Source organism: Ursus americanus, chromosome 14 (assembly GCF_024610735.1).
Source record: "Ursus americanus isolate L20-20 chromosome 14, mUrsAme1.1.p, whole genome shotgun sequence".
NCBI classification, from domain to species: Eukaryota; Metazoa; Chordata; class Mammalia; order Carnivora; family Ursidae; genus Ursus; species Ursus americanus.
This window is the reverse complement of record NC_142140.1, coordinates 55,645,211-55,659,744: the sequence shown is the minus strand read 5'-3', so window position 1 is coordinate 55,659,744 and position 14,534 is coordinate 55,645,211. Positions and strand designations below refer to the sequence as shown.

Genomic DNA, 14,534 nt, shown 5'->3' with positions numbered 1-14,534 from the left:
CCCCCCCCCGCCGTCCCTCCATCCCTCCATCCCTCCTGTCCTACCCCTTACATGTCCTACCCACTTACTGAGAACATACTACACAAACAAAGCTGGCAAGAATAAGGTAACATTAACTAGCTGAGTGCCAGGTACTGTTCAAAAGTAGCTTTTTAAAAAAGATTTATTTATTTGACAGAGAGAGAGAGCAAAAGCAGGGGGAGCAGAGGGAGAGGGAAAAGCAGGCTCCTGCTGAGCAGGGAGCCTGACACGGAACTCAATCCGAGGACCCTGGGATCATGACCTGGGCCAAAGGCGGACGCTTAACCAACTGAGCCACCCAGGTGTCCTAAAAGTTGCTTTTTTTTTTTTTCCATTTCCTTTTTTTTTTTTTAAGATTTTATTTATTTATTTGACAGAGAGAGCCAGCGAGAGAGGGAACACAAGCAGGGGGAGTGGGAGAGGAAGAAGCAGGCTCCCAGCAGAGGAGGCCAATGCGGGGCTCGATCCCATAACACCGGGATCACGCCCTGAGCCGAAGGCAGACGCTTAAGGACTGAGCCACCCAGGCGCCCCTTTTTTTCCATTTCTGTCACTATCCACTTCACTTTTTTTTAAAGAATTGTTCATTTATTTGTGAGGGGGTGAAGGGGCAGAAGGAGAGGGGAAGCAGAATCCCTGCTGAGCGAGGGGATCGATCTCACAGCCCTGAGATTGTGACCTGAGCCAAAACCAGGAGTTGGACACTTAACCAGCAAGCCAGCCAGGCGCCCCACCACTTTAATTTAAATCAGTGATTTTTGGGACGCCTGGGTGGCTCAGTCGGCTAAGTGCCTGCCTTCGGCTCAGGTCATAATTCCAGGGTCCTGGGATTGAATCCCGAATTGGGCTCCTTGCTCCGCAGGAAGCCTGCTTTCCCCTCTCCCTCTGCCTGCCGCTCTCCCCACTTGTGCTCTCTTTTGAGCGCAAATAAATAAAATCTTTTTTTAAAAAATCAGTGATTTTCAACTGTGAGTAATTCTCCTCCCCCCGCAGGAGGACACGTGGCAATGTCTGAGACATTTCTGACTGTTGTGATGGGGGAGTGCTACCGGCATCTAGTGAGGAGAGGCCAGGGATGATGCTTGGGGTGGCCTTCCCCAAACAAAGAATTACCCATCATAAAATATCAGTGATCCAGAGGAGGAAAAAATAGAATAGAAAACATCAGAAGGCACTTTTCAAAGTAAGGATAAGTATCATTTCATGAAACGTTTGCAAATTTGTGCACTCAGACACTACACAAGATGTATCTCTCCTTGCGAGTCCTAATCAAAAAGGTTTGACAAAAGCTGTCCCAAGGACCACGGAGCTGATTAAGACCTCCGGCTTCAAGGAGCTCACGTTCCCCAGATGACAAAGAACAAAACAAATGAATTGACGTCACTGTTTTGGACAGCCATTTAAACAAGGCAAAGGTTCCAGAGTGGGCCTGGAATATTAGCACGGGGAATCAGGGAAGGCTTCTCTAAAGAGGTGACATTTGAGAGGAGATTTATGTGTCGGGAAGGAGCTAGATTCAGGAAGAGGACGCAAGCAAAGCCCAGGAGCCTGGCTGGGGCTTGGTGCGTTTGAGGAACCGAAAGCTAGAGCCAAGTGGGGAAGGGAGGGTGGAAGTAGGTGAGGGAAGAGGTCAGCATGGGTGACAGGGAGCCAAGGGGAGGGCTTTAGGCAGGGGAGGGTCATGGTGAGCTTTCTCAGGTTGCTGAAAGAAGGAACTGCGGGACACAAGGGAGAAGCTGGAACACACAAGGGAGAAGCTGGAACGAACAAGGGAGAAGCTGGAACGCACTTGGGCTGTTACCCAGGGTGCTAACTAGCACGCAGGAGGTGAACAGTAGTTGAACTGTGGACAGGTAGAGCAGGTGAAACAAAGGGAGGCAGTGAGGTCAGGGGGGTGGGGAAGTGTTGGGGGAGGGACTGCGGGGGCTGCAGCAGCTGACGGCCCACCCTTCTCCCCAGGGCAGGGCGGGAGCTCAGGCCCTAGGGGAACCGGCTGGGCAGGGCCACCCACCTGAGTCACAGCAGAAACTGGGACAGCCCATGCTGCCCACCTACGTCCACAGTCCCCACGTGGGAATGCCACGCCCCGGGCCGAACACTGGCTCCCCCCACCCCCAATCCGTCAGTGACACCTAGATCTAGGCTTCTGGCAGGGGTACCTCCAAGGCCTCCTCCAAGCTCTTCCACTTCCAGGTCTTCCTCTCAGTTCTGCCCTGATTTCATAAGGCGGGATCGTCTGTGTCCTGCTCTCTCTCCCCATCAGACTGGGATCTACTGTGAACACAGAGGGTACAAAAACTACCCTTATCTAGGGCACTCAGCATCAATGTTAGGGTCCAGCATTTAGGCTCTGTCTGCCTGGTGAACTCCTATCTATCTGTCAAAACCCACCTCAAAAGGACCCTCCTAAGGGAGGGCTTCTTGGACCCCTGTGGTTCCTGGCTAATACAATCAATAATTAAAACCCATTAATAGTGAATACAAACTGAACACTTACTATGTTCCAGGCCCCATTCTGAGGGCCTTATGGCAGCCCTAGGATGTATGTTACCATTATCCCTAGTTACAGATGGAAAACGGAGGCTCAGGGACACATGACTAGTAAGTAATGGGGCCCAGATTTGAACTTGGGTGACTTCAGTATGCTGCTTCGGCAGCAGGTCTCTTTAAATCCTTCCCTGTGAGATTGGTTTGATCATTGCCATCTTCCAGATGAGAAACTTCAGGCTGGGGGGTGGGGGCGGTTAAAAAATGCGCCTAAGATCACACAGCACGTCATCGGTTGAGCCAGCCTGGCAGGTGGGGCAGCTGCCTGTAAGGCTCTCAGCTCTTAACCTTCCTCCCTTATCACCTCTTGGTTCAAAGCGCAGTTGATAAGCATCTGTTTGTGTGGCAGGCACCACTCTAGGCTCTGGGGGGACACCTGTAAGAAGGCGGTTTTTCAGCTGATTTGGAGGAAAAGAGAGGTCTCAAACGTTACCAGAAGCCTTCCTACTTCCATCCGTTTGCCCATTCTTCTCCTGCCAGGAATGCCTTTCCCCACCTAACAAACTCCTATCCATCCTTCAAAGCCCAGCTCCAATACTCACCCCTCCTAGGAAACCTTTCCACACCAATCTCCCAGGCAGAGTCTGCAACACCCATCCTTGGGCTCCCACAGCCTGGGGTCCATAGATGAATGGAAAGGTCTCGGTAGGAGTTAGCCCCACCAAGCTGGAAGCTCAGCTAGGCCCCAGCCCAGTGGGCACAATGGAGTTGATTTTTATATATTTATTTTTATTATTATTTTTAAAGTAAGCTTTAACCCAACGTGGGGCTCGAACTCACAACCCCCAGATGCAGTCGCATGCTCCACCGACTGAACCAGCCAGGAGCCCCTGGAGCTGATTTTTAAATAAAGGAATAACTAATTCATTGGTAAGGGGACTAGAACTGGCCGCATTAAAGGTCCTGCGCCTCCGCCCCCTTCGGGCTCCGCCTCGCCTCGCCCCACCCCTAAGCATGCCGGTCTGGCTCCCTGGAGGTGGGCGGCCGTTGAGCATGCGCCCTAGGCGCAAAGCACGCCGGGAGTTGTAGTTCCGGCATTGGACGGAAGCCGGGAAGGACGTCGGAGGGATGTGGCCCGGAATATTGGTTGGGGGGGCCCGGGTGGCGGCAGGTAGGTCCCCCGCGCTGGGACCTCGCCTCGCCGCCCGGTTCCCCCCACGGCGGACGCCCAAGACCGGCCTGGCCCTGCAGCGGAGCCTGCACGCGACGGCGGCCCGGACTCTCCCGCTCATTCCCATCGTGGTGGAGCAGACGGTACAGCAGTCGCGGGAACTCGGCCCGCGGTGAGAGTTGGGGGTCTCCGGGCCGGGGGCACGACCAGCTCCTGACCCTCACCGCCATCTTTCTCCCCCAGGGTCGCGGCGAGCGCGCCTATGACATCTACTCACGGCTGCTGCGGGAGCGCATCGTGTGTGTCATGGGTCCGGTGAGTGCCCCGCCGGGATCCTCCCCTGCGCCTGCCCAGACCCCACGCGCCCCTCCTCCTCGAACCCCCTTGACCTCTTGACCCTTCCCCCTTGACTTTCCTACCAAGGACCCCTAGTCCCAGTCTGACACCCCACTTCCTGGGCACATAAGCCTCCAGCCCCCTCTTCTGGCCCCCATCCCCACCCCCACCCCTTCTTCAAACCCTCTGCTTTTCCCTTCCTGATCTCTGACTCCCTCCCTCACCGGTGATCCTCCTCCCCATTCCTGGCTCTGATTCCTCTCCCCAACCCTCCTGACCCCGTCCCTTCCTTGCCCTGAGCCCACTGACTACCCCACTTGTGCCCCTCCCACCTCCCCTCCTTGGTCCTGAGTTCCCTCCAACAGTCGTACTCGGGCTCTGACACCCATCCTTGTTCCCTGACTTCATCCCCAGCCAACTCACAATTGCTTCCCTTAGCCGGCTGCGTACCCCCAGCTGGGCCAGCCCACCCTCCCCGCTTACTTACAGATCGACGACAGCGTCGCCAGCCTGGTTATCGCGCAGCTGCTGTTCTTGCAGTCTGAGAGCAACAAGAAGCCCATCCACATGTACATCAACAGCCCTGGTGAGCAGAGCCTTCCCTGGGGGCCAGGGCCGCTTCCTGGGCACTCTGGGTGACTCAGGCGACAGAGACCCCCCACTTCCATCAAGGAACACTCTCCATCTGGAGGAAGAAAGGGTGCTGAGCCTCCTTCGGAATCCCAAAACTGTCTCGAAACCTCCAAAAGTTGCCTGTTCCTTGCTTTGAAATCTAAGTTCACGAACTGGTAGCTGAGCCCACCTCTTTGATCCCACACATAACATTTTACCAACCTGACCTGGTGGTCAGCATTTTAAAATTGGTAGCTGCTGCCACCAGCACCACCCCCTCCCAAAAGAGGGAGCGCCGACTGTGCCCTGTACTTTAAGCGTTTTATAGGCATTGGACTCATCTGGTCCTTGTGGCAGCTGCCAGTGGTAGGTACGGTTCAGTGATCCCCAGTCTGCCAGGAGACACTGTGGCTGAGAGGCTGGGTAACTTGCGCAAGGTCACACAGATGACACTGCCAGGACAGGCTGGCTCCAGAGCTTCCCTCTCGGCCACCACTCTCCCCGATTTCCACTTTCTCTGCAACTCTGACAGGTCTGGTCCCCCTGGGCCTGTGTCCACAGGTGTGGTAACAGGGCACTGGAGCACGTGCTCTCCTTTTTGCCCCCACTTAGTTCGTGTCCCCGTTGCTATCACCTCCCCACGTTTATGACACCGGCTTTAAAGGGCTTCGTCTACAAGCCCTCCCCAAGGCCGGGGGCTGCGCTAGGGGAAGGATGGGGGAAGGAGCCAGCACTGCCCCTCACTCCCACCCCACCTGCAGGCGGCATGGTGACGTCGGGCCTGGCCATCTACGACACGATGCAGTACATTCTGAACCCCATCTGCACATGGTGCGTGGGCCAGGCCGCCAGCATGGGCTCCCTGCTTCTGGCCGCTGGTACCCCGGGCATGCGCCACTCGCTCCCCAACTCCCGCATCATGATCCACCAGCCCTCTGGGGGTGCCCGGGTGAGTGCTGTCCGCGCAGGCTGCTTTGGGATGGGGGATGGTGTCTGGACAGAAGGACCCACTGGGGGGACGTCACGGGGGAGTGTCAGTGTTTGAAAATGTGGGTTTTACAATGATTCATGTATGGTGAGGCCAGCAGATCGGGAAAGGGCTGCCTTGGAGAGACGGTTTGTTACTCTCAGTTCCCAAGGGGCCGGGGTGGGGGGGCACACCATGTCATGCTTGGCCACATGGGAAGCACCAGGGTCCTCAGGAGGCAGACAGCAGGGGTTGGGAGGGGACAGGGATTTTTTTCTGTGGTTTCTGCAGGAAGGAACAGTGAGGCAGGGTCAGCAGGCTCAGATTGGCTAGTTTGAATGATTTCAGTGGGCTTTGGGGTATAGGGGCTGGCCTAGTTGTCTGTCCCCGAGCCCTGGGGGGATGGGGCAGGGGACAGTGGCCCTGAGTATGAGAGCCCCATGGAGGAGGTGGTTGGGGGTGCGTGCTTTGGATCGGCTCGTTTGCCTGTGAAAACTTACGGCTGAGCTGGAGCTGTCCGCTCTCTCCTGGAATCCTCTTGCCCTGGGAGAGGCAAGGCTCCACATGCGGAAAATATGGTTAATACCTCCGAAGCTTTTGGGCGCCTGGGTGGCTTAGTCGGTTAAGCATCTGACTCTTGATTTCGGCTCAGGTCATGGTCTCGGAGTGGCAGGATCGAACCCTGCATTGGGCTCCCTGCCCAGCAGGGAGTCTGCTTCTCCCTCTCCCTCCGCCCCTTCCCCCCACGCTCTCTCTCTCAAATGAATAAATAAAATTAAAAAAAAAAAAAAAACGGGAAGCCTTCCTGGTGGGGGCAAAGATGCAGCAGGATGTGCAGGGCCTCGCAGACGAAGCCCTACCCGCCCCCCCCCCCCAGCCCGTCTGAGCGCCCTCTCCAGCCTCCCTGCGAGTGGCTGCTGCTCATCATGACCTCCCCCTCTTGCCCTCCTCGGGCCGCCCCCCCAGGGCCAAGCCACAGACATCGCCATCCAGGCAGAGGAGATCATGAAACTCAAGAAGCAGCTCTACGGCATCTACGCCAAGCACACCAAACAGAGCCTGCAGGTGATCGGTGAGTGCCCCGCCCGCACGCCCGCCGCCTCCTTCCTGTTAGCCAACACACACCGGGCAGGCCTCGTGCTAAGCCGGGGCCTCTCGACCTCGGCGCAGGGGACACTCAGGGCTGGACCATCCTCTGTCCTGGCTTCTGTGGGACGTGGACCAGCATCCCTGGCCGCTGCCCACTGGACCTCAGATGTCAGCCAGTGTCCCCTAGGGGGCCGAATCACCCCCCAGTGGAGATCCCCTGTCCTAAAAAGACCAATTCGCAGAATCTTCATGAAAACTTCATTGAAACAGGTCAGAGGCTTGAACGCGGTCCTCAGTAAAGACTATTCCAAATGGCTGAGAAATAGAAGACAAAGTGCTCTTCATCTTTAGTGATGATACTTAAACATGACATCATTAGGGGCACCTGGCTGGCTTAGTCAGTACAGCACGTGACTCTTCATCTCAGGGTCGGGAGTTCAAGCCCCACAGTGGGCGTGGAGACTACTCCAAATAAATAAATTAATAAAATATGACCATATATATGTATAATAAATATATATAATATAATTAATATAAAATAATATATTTATAATTTATAGTATAACTTATAATATAATTATATATTATATATTTTATTATGTGTTTTATAATATATAATATAATTTATAATAATAATATAATGTATATATTTAATATAAAATAATATATAAAATATATATAAATATATAAACTCTCTCTCTATATATATATATATTTAAGATTTATTTATTTATTTTAGAGAGTATGTGGAGGCAGGGGCAGAGGGAAAGAGAAACCCAAGCAGACTCCACACTGACTGCAGAGCCCGACACCGGGGCTCGATCTCATGACCCTGAGATCACACCCCGAGCTGAAACCAAGAGTCGGCTGCTTAACCAACTGTGTCCCCCAGGCGCCCCTTGCGCATCTATTTTTTTTTAAATAACATCATTAGTCTTTAGGGAAAGGCCAATTCAGGCCGCAGTGAGATACCATTTCAATCCACTAGAAAAGCTAAAATCTAAAACCCGACCCGAAATGCCAGTGAGGACGTGGAGCAACTGCAGGCGGGAGTGAGAACGGTTCCACCGCTCTGGAAAGCCGCCTGACACTCCCACCTCGGGCTCAGAATGCCCAAAATGCCCCGGCTCCCCCGCTCCGCATGTAACCAAGAGGAGCGAGTGCTCATGTCCACCAGCGCTGCGACAGGAGGGCTGACAGCCGTCCTGTGTGTCGGAGCCCCACGCTGGGAGACACCCCCAAGCCCAACAGCAGCAGGACAAGTGCGTTAGTGCTTTATTCACGCTGTGGAATGCCCCAGGCAACGACAGAGACCCGTCCACGGCGACACACGGCAGCCGGGCTGAACCTCAGAAACATACTGCCGAGTGGGAAAAAGGAGTAAATACCCTGTGATTCCACGTTTTTAAAAACAGATAGAAGCACACTTACCTATGCCGTCAGGCTGCTGTTAGGCTAGCAGTTACTGTGGGGCCGGAGGAGTCAGTGACTGGAAGGAGGCTCCAGCAGGGGGCGGTCGTGGGTCTGGGCATGGCCCACATCTCCATCTGTGTGCTGGCCATGTGGGTATGTCAACGCTGTCCACTTGCCATCTGGGTGTGTATTAGACATCAATAACCAGTAAAAAAAAAAAAAAAAAAGGAAAAGATAAATGGAAATGGAAATGGGTATTTTACCCATGGGGAAACTGAGGCACCAAGAGGGGAAGGCCAATGTCACCCAGCGAAGAAGTGGCAGAATGGGGACCCTGACCTGGCCCCAGGTCTCCACCCTTAACCACACACATCCTGCCTCTTGCTTCCCCTGGCAGAGTCGGCCATGGAGAGGGACCGCTACATGAGCCCCATGGAGGCCCAGGAGTTTGGCATCTTAGACAAGGTTCTGGTCCACCCTCCCCAGGATGGTGAGGATGAGCCCGAGCTGGTGCAGAAGGAGCCCGTGGTGGTGGCGGCGGCAGCAGAGCCGTCCCCCGCAAGCATCTGAGAGCTGGGCCTCACCCTCCAGAGGAAAGTCGGGGGAGCCAGGCGCCAGACGCTGGAGCCGCAGCCCTGCCCACCCCTCGCTGCTGAGCCTGGAAGGGCCCCATGAGGAACTCTGGGTTTGGGGCTGCCCCTCAGGGCAGGTATCTTGAATGAGACACTGTGATTTTCAATTAAATCTTTGTAGTCTTTGATCCCCATCTGTGTCACCTTCCCTGCCTGCTCCACCATGGCACGCACACGTGTGCCCTGCACAAGGCCTCTTCTGCTTTCACCCTGACCCTGAGGCTCTGATCCTCCGAGCCCTAACTGCAGCAAACTCTGCTGAGCAAATAGGGCATTTCAGGCACTTTCTAGAGGCCACAACATACTGTGAAGACATCAAAAATCCCTGTCTTCAAAGAACTTATTCTTGTGGGGGTAAACAGCTTTTTAAAAAGTAGGGAAAGAGGTATGCAGTGTGTGTGTGTGTGTGTGTGAGAGAGAGAGAGAGAGTTACAGCTTTCATTGTGGTGGCCAGCGAAGGCCCTGCTGAGAAGGGGATGCTTAAAGAAAGATGTTTAAGGTGAGAGAGGGACAGAGCAGTCCAGGCAGCGGGCATAGCAAGTGCAAAGGCCCTGTGGCAGGACTGTGGCTGCCATGTGGGAGGGGCCAATGAGGCTTGTGGCTGAAATGGAGTTGGCGGGGGGACAGTGGAGAGATGAGAACAGAAAGGAAGGAGGACAGACCTTAAAAGGCCTGGTAGATCTGAGCAAGGAGGGAGATGAGCCATGGAGGGTTCTGAGAAGAACGAAAAAGCAGGAGGACTGTGGCTCCCACGGAGTACAGGAGCAGTGCAGCCAGCGTGGAAACCGGGAAACCAGTTCAGAGACTTGGAATATCAGATGAAGGCTGGCGGCCCTAGCTGGGTGGCCAGGAGAGCTCAGATTCTAGCCAGGTCTTAAAGGCAGATCTGGCAGGTGGAAAGGCAGTGGGGAGGCACAGGTGTGGGGGCGGGGGATCAGGAGTCGAGTTTGGACATGTTACTTCTGGTGTTTGATGTGCCTCAGACATTCCAGGGGATGGATGAATCTGGGGTCAGGGCTGGGAACGAAAATGGAAAAGACATCATCGGTATGTCGATGAATTAGCAGGCAGGCTGAGAACTGGCTTGGATCTGGCACAGTGGAAGTCACTGACGGCATGAGTAAGAGCACTTTCAGTGTTGTGGGGGCCGAGAGCCAGACTGGAGTGCACCCAGAGGGAAGAGGAGGGAAGACACAGGAGCTGGACGCTTTTTTCAAGGAATTTCATTGTCTAAGGAAAGCAAAGACCCTGTGGCTGTCCCTGCAGGGGTCGTGCGGTCAATATTTCAACATGTAGGGGCACCTGGGTGGCTCAGTCATTAAGCGTCTGCCTTCAGCTCAGGTCAGGATCCCAGGATCCTGGGATCAAGCCCTGAGTCGGGCTCCTTGCTCAGCGGGGAGCCTGCTTCTCCCTCTCCCACTCCCCCTGCTTGTGTTCCCTCTCTTGCGCTCTGTCAAATAAATAAAATCTTTTAAAAAAAAATTCAACATGTATTTCTAAAACGATAAATCTTTTAAAAAGACCACCACAGTGCCATTTGCAAATCAAAAAAAAAAAAAAAAAAACAATACTTACTATTGTCACATATTCAACCAGTGTCCAAATCTCCCCCAGTTACCTCTACATTCCTAGTTTGTTCGAATCGGCATCCAAATAAGCCGCATACCTTGCAACTGGTTGGTATATCCCGAAGTCTCTTTTAACTGTGGGTTTCCCCCTTAATCTCTCTCTCAATCTCTCCCTCTTTTTCTTCTCTGTCTTGTGGACTTCCCATCTGAATTTTGATGACTGGATCAGGACGGGCTGTGACCTCTGGCCTCGGTATTTCCTGTGACTTGAGGTATAAACCTAGAGAAGTCTGATCGGATTCAGGTTCCACTTGTTGGCAAATGACCTCTTAGGTGGAGGTGTGTACATCCGTCAGGAGGCACCCAAAGTGTCAAATGTGGCTCCTCATTTTGTGATGTTAGGGGACGATGACAATCCGTGTCTAGATCCACTAAATATTCCAATAAGGGCTGCAAAATGGTGCTATGTCAATTCTACCCTTAAAGGAAGAGGATTTTTTTGTTTTGTTTTTTATTTATAAGGTGGGAGCCAGCCTGTTTGTACACCAGTGGGAACGACCCAGTTGAGAGGTGGAATAGCTGATGCTTGGTTTTAACCTTTGACCCCAACCTCTAACTTGGCCCCACCCCATGATCACGGACTTGATGTCCCTCCCCTAAGCCCCGTACCCTTGACCCCTTCCTCTCGTCCTGAGCGTACTTTTCCCTTGATCTCAAGTTCTGGCCGACCCCACAGCCCGGGCTTCGGCCCAAACCCTCTTGTGGCTCCTGACGTCGAACCCCAGGCGGAATCCTGCCGTCAAGCCCCGCCCCCCACCGTCTACGGCGCCCAACAGCGCGGGAGAGGAGGCGGGATCTGTGGGGAGCCAATAGCTTGAGAGGGCGAGCCGAGCAGCAACCAGTAGTCTTGACCGGAGGGCGGGACTCTGGGGAAGGCCAATCATCGAAGGGGCTCGGTGCGGCCACAGCCAACGGCTCCGGGGCGGGGGCGTAGCCCTGACTCCGACCGCTTCCAGGACCCGGCTCCGGGGGTATGGCCGGGAGTGGGCGGCTGGCGCTGGGGACGCTGCCAGTATCCGGCTGGGTGCGGGGCTCGGGCCCTGCCGTACTGAGCCGCCTTCGGGACGCAGCCGTGGTGCGGCCAGGTTTCCTAAGCGCGGCCGAGGAGGAGACGCTGAGCCGCGAGCTGGAGCCCGAGCTGCGCCGCCGCCGCTACGAATACGATCACTGGGACGCGGTGAGGCAGGCGGCGCTGGGGGCGGAGCCGCATTGGGGCGGGGCTACGGCGGAGGCGGGACCTGTAGCGTTGGAGGTGGGGACAGGGGTGGAGCGCTGGGTTGGAGGCGGGGTCTTGGTGCTGCCCAGGGGCTTTGCGGGCAGGGAAAGCATTTCGGAGATAAGGGCATGTCCATAGCTGGAGGCCGGACCTGGAACTGTAAGGTGTTTGGGGGACATGAGCAAGTTTAGGGGCCGAAACCGGTGTGGAGCGAGATGAGGGAAGGTCACCAGTTGGGGGCGGAGACAGAAGACTTGAGTGGAATCGGTTGTGGGCGGAGACAGACAAAATTGTATATTGCGGTGGGGCCAGCACTGGGGACAAGCTCTGGCACTGAAGGTGGGTACAAAGGAGAAAGGCCAGGCCTAGTAGGACAGGGTTTGGGGTTTGAGTCCCAGGATCTTAGGGTAGATAGGACCAAGGTGGTAAGTTGAGGGTGATGTCAAGGGTCATGCTGGGAAAACCAGTCCTTTGCACTCTGCCCCCCCCCCGTGCCTCAGTTTCCCTGTTCCCTCTGAGAGCTTCCTGGCTTAACCGCAACTCTCTGTGCAGGCCATCCACGGTTTCCGAGAGACAGAAAAGTCACGCTGGTCAGAGGCAAGCCGGGCCATCCTGCAGCGCGTGCAAGCAGCCGCCTTTACCCCTGGCCAGACCCTGCTGTCCCCGGTGCATGTGCTGGACCTGGAACCTCGGGGCTACATCAAGCCGCACGTGGACAGCATCAAGGTGGGCACAAGCCAGAGCCTTGGAGCTCCCGGCGGGGGGTGGGCCGGCCAGGCTAGAGGCTGACTGGCCACCGTGCCCCCTTTTCCAGTTCTGTGGAGCCACCATCGCTGGTCTGTCCCTACTATCTCCCAGCGTCATGCGGCTGGTGCACACCCAGGAGCCAGGGGAGTGGCTGGAACTCTTGCTGGAGCCAGGCTCCCTCTACATCCTTAGGTACAGCCCCCATGGAGCTCCCCAGCCCAGTAACTCATCAGATGCCCACCTAGCATGTTGAGCACCTTCTGTGTTTCAGCCCTCCCAGCAGACACGATCATTCCCCCATGGCAGGTGCTTCGCCTGGCGCAGGGGCTGCCCTCATCCTACCAGCCACAGCCTGTTTTCTCTTGCAGGGGCTCAGCCCGTTATGACTTCTCCCATGAGATTCTTCGGGATGAAGAGTCCTTTTTTGGGGAGCGTCGGGTTCCCCGGGGCCGACGCATCTCTGTGATCTGCCGCTCCCTCCCTGAGGGGATGGGACCAGGGGAACAGGGACAGCCGCCCCCAGCCTGCTGAACCCCAGGCCCTTCCCCCAGCTTCTCGGAGACACCGTGTTTGTGAATAAAGTTGGAGTGTGGACAAACTGGCCTTCCTGCACTGGCTGTTCCGGGGGCTGAGCGGTGCAGGGGAAGCCCAGGAACCCCCCCCCCCCCCATCCCTCCCTGCACCGGGAGCTAAGGTGGTGGGGTCAAGGTACACTCGCTGAACACAGTCCCGTGGCAGCAGTTCCTTTATTACGCTTCTTGCAGGCGGCCCCCAGCGCACCTCCCCTCCGGTCTCCAATAAATAAGTCAGCAGAGCTCCTCCAGGAGCCGCAGGGGCCCAGGCCCGGCGTCTTTAGGCGCCACAGCTGCAGGCAGCCGCCGAGAGCTGGGGCAGCCGCTGCCAGCGGTGGCGGTCGTCGAGAAAGGCCACGTCGGAGTAGCGGGTGGGCCGGCAGCAGGGCCCGCCGTGGGCTCGGCCCTGGCCCCGCAGCCGGGCCAGTGTCAGGCCGTGCTGGGTGCGCGCGCCACGGGGGCAGCTGCCCGCACAGTAGCGGAAGATGACCGTCTCCTCCGAAGCGTAGCCCAGACCCAGCTCGGCCACAGGTAGCGACAGGCTCCACAGCTGGCACGGGCTGGCCAGGGCTCGGCGCAGGCGGGCACCTGCGGGGACAAGGGGCAGCTGACAGCAGGTGGGGTCTGGGCAGGAAAGAGCTGGAGAGTCTCGCGGGGTCCAGGGGGTCCTTACCCAGCTGCAGCCTCTGGGTCCCCCGGAGCTCTTCTTCCACCACCGGAGCCCCCCAAGCACCAGGGCCCCTGCTGAGGCCCAGCTGCAGCGACAGGAGCAGCAGAGAGCAGAGTAAGATTCTTCCCGTGGCCATTGTGACAGGCGGGTCCTGACAGTGGGGACGCTCGCACCCTCAATTTATCCCCCTGCCGGGGCGGGGGACATAACCTCTTCCTTGCCGTTGCTGTCCCAGCAGGACGACCCCCACGTCCCACGGCAGCTGCCCGCCCGCATCCCCAGGCCAGTTCCTCTGCCCCACCCCCGTGCGTCTGAGAGTTAAGTGCTCACCCCCTCCCCGCCCCATCCAGACATTCCACAGACCCATTTCCGACACCCCTTCACCCCTGATTTACGAGTGGCGGCAGCCAGAGCCGAACCCAGGGCGGGCCACGGGGTCCCCCATCCCACCTGCTTTCTGGAAAGAGGTGGGGGCGGCACTGAGGACCCACCAGTGGGGCCCCTCCCCATTCAGGGTGCCAGGGCTCCGGAGTCCCCACACCGTGTACCAGGTAGAGAGGGATGGGGGGGGCAGAGACAGGTCAGCCCGTGGCCAGTCTGCCAGGGAACCCTCCATCATGGCTGCCACCTGGAGGATTAAGGCGTCATGCCCCTGTCTCCGGGCCTGGCTGAGCCAGCATCAAAACAGGAAAAGGGAGAGGCCCGGGGACAGCCAAGAAGTGGGACACGAGGCTAGGAAGCTCACCCTGCAGGGACTCCTGTCTCTAGAAGGCCCACCGGAGGCCCCTGGGACCTCAGCCACATCCCGGCATTAGGGCCAGAGGGGAGGGCCAGAGGGGAGGTTACGCCCGCCGGGTCTGAAAGGCAGCAGCAGCAATTTCCAGTGACTTCCATGCCACATCCCTGTGACCTCAGGGAATGGAGGCCCGCCCTCACCTGTGAAAGGGGGCTAAGCAGAGTCCTTCCCACGTGA

The 14,534-nt window shown here is 56.5% G+C and overlaps 3 protein-coding genes across 3 annotated transcripts; 2 read left to right on the top strand and 1 right to left on the bottom strand.

Annotated features, from left to right (window-relative positions):
* The first annotated feature begins 3,587 nt into the window (after positions 1 to 3,587).
* On the top strand, positions 3,588 to 8,856 carry CLPP (caseinolytic mitochondrial matrix peptidase proteolytic subunit). Its single transcript, XM_045776740.2, has 6 exons — positions 3,588 to 3,822; positions 3,923 to 3,994; positions 4,505 to 4,601; positions 5,389 to 5,576; positions 6,561 to 6,666; positions 8,494 to 8,856. The coding sequence occupies exons 1-6, from the start codon at positions 3,637 to 3,639 to the stop codon at positions 8,664 to 8,666; spliced, it is 822 nt and encodes a 273-aa protein (XP_045632696.1). The 5' UTR covers positions 3,588 to 3,636; the 3' UTR covers positions 8,667 to 8,856.
* A 2,423-nt stretch (positions 8,857 to 11,279) lies between these two features.
* Positions 11,280 to 12,917, top strand: ALKBH7 (alkB homolog 7, RNA demethylase). Its single transcript, XM_045776718.2, has 4 exons — positions 11,280 to 11,533; positions 12,125 to 12,298; positions 12,387 to 12,511; positions 12,688 to 12,917. The coding sequence occupies exons 1-4, from the start codon at positions 11,330 to 11,332 to the stop codon at positions 12,848 to 12,850; spliced, it is 666 nt and encodes a 221-aa protein (XP_045632674.1). The 5' UTR covers positions 11,280 to 11,329; the 3' UTR covers positions 12,851 to 12,917.
* A 254-nt stretch (positions 12,918 to 13,171) lies between these two features.
* PSPN (persephin) lies at positions 13,172 to 13,877 on the bottom strand. Its single transcript, XM_087867742.1, is given in 2 exon segments — positions 13,172 to 13,540; positions 13,542 to 13,877. Coding segments are annotated over 2 exon segments (525 nt in total). The 5' UTR covers positions 13,698 to 13,877.
* Between the last annotated feature and the right edge of the window lie 657 nt (positions 13,878 to 14,534).

Coding starts and splice junctions, on each gene's coding strand:
- CLPP (XM_045776740.2), top strand. CDS start 3,637: ATGTGGCCCGGAATATTGGTTGGGGGGGCCCGGGTGGCGGCAGGTAGG. Junction 3,995..4,504: donor TCGTGTGTGTCATGGGTCCG/GTGAGTGCCCCG, acceptor GCTTACTTACAG/ATCGACGACAGCGTCGCCAG. Junction 4,602..5,388: donor CATGTACATCAACAGCCCTG/GTGAGCAGAGCC, acceptor CCCCACCTGCAG/GCGGCATGGTGACGTCGGGC.
- ALKBH7 (XM_045776718.2), top strand. CDS start 11,330: ATGGCCGGGAGTGGGCGGCTGGCGCTGGGGACGCTGCCAGTATCCGGC. Junction 12,299..12,386: donor CGCACGTGGACAGCATCAAG/GTGGGCACAAGC, acceptor CCCCTTTTCCAG/TTCTGTGGAGCCACCATCGC. Junction 12,512..12,687: donor GGCTCCCTCTACATCCTTAG/GTACAGCCCCCA, acceptor TTTCTCTTGCAG/GGGCTCAGCCCGTTATGACT.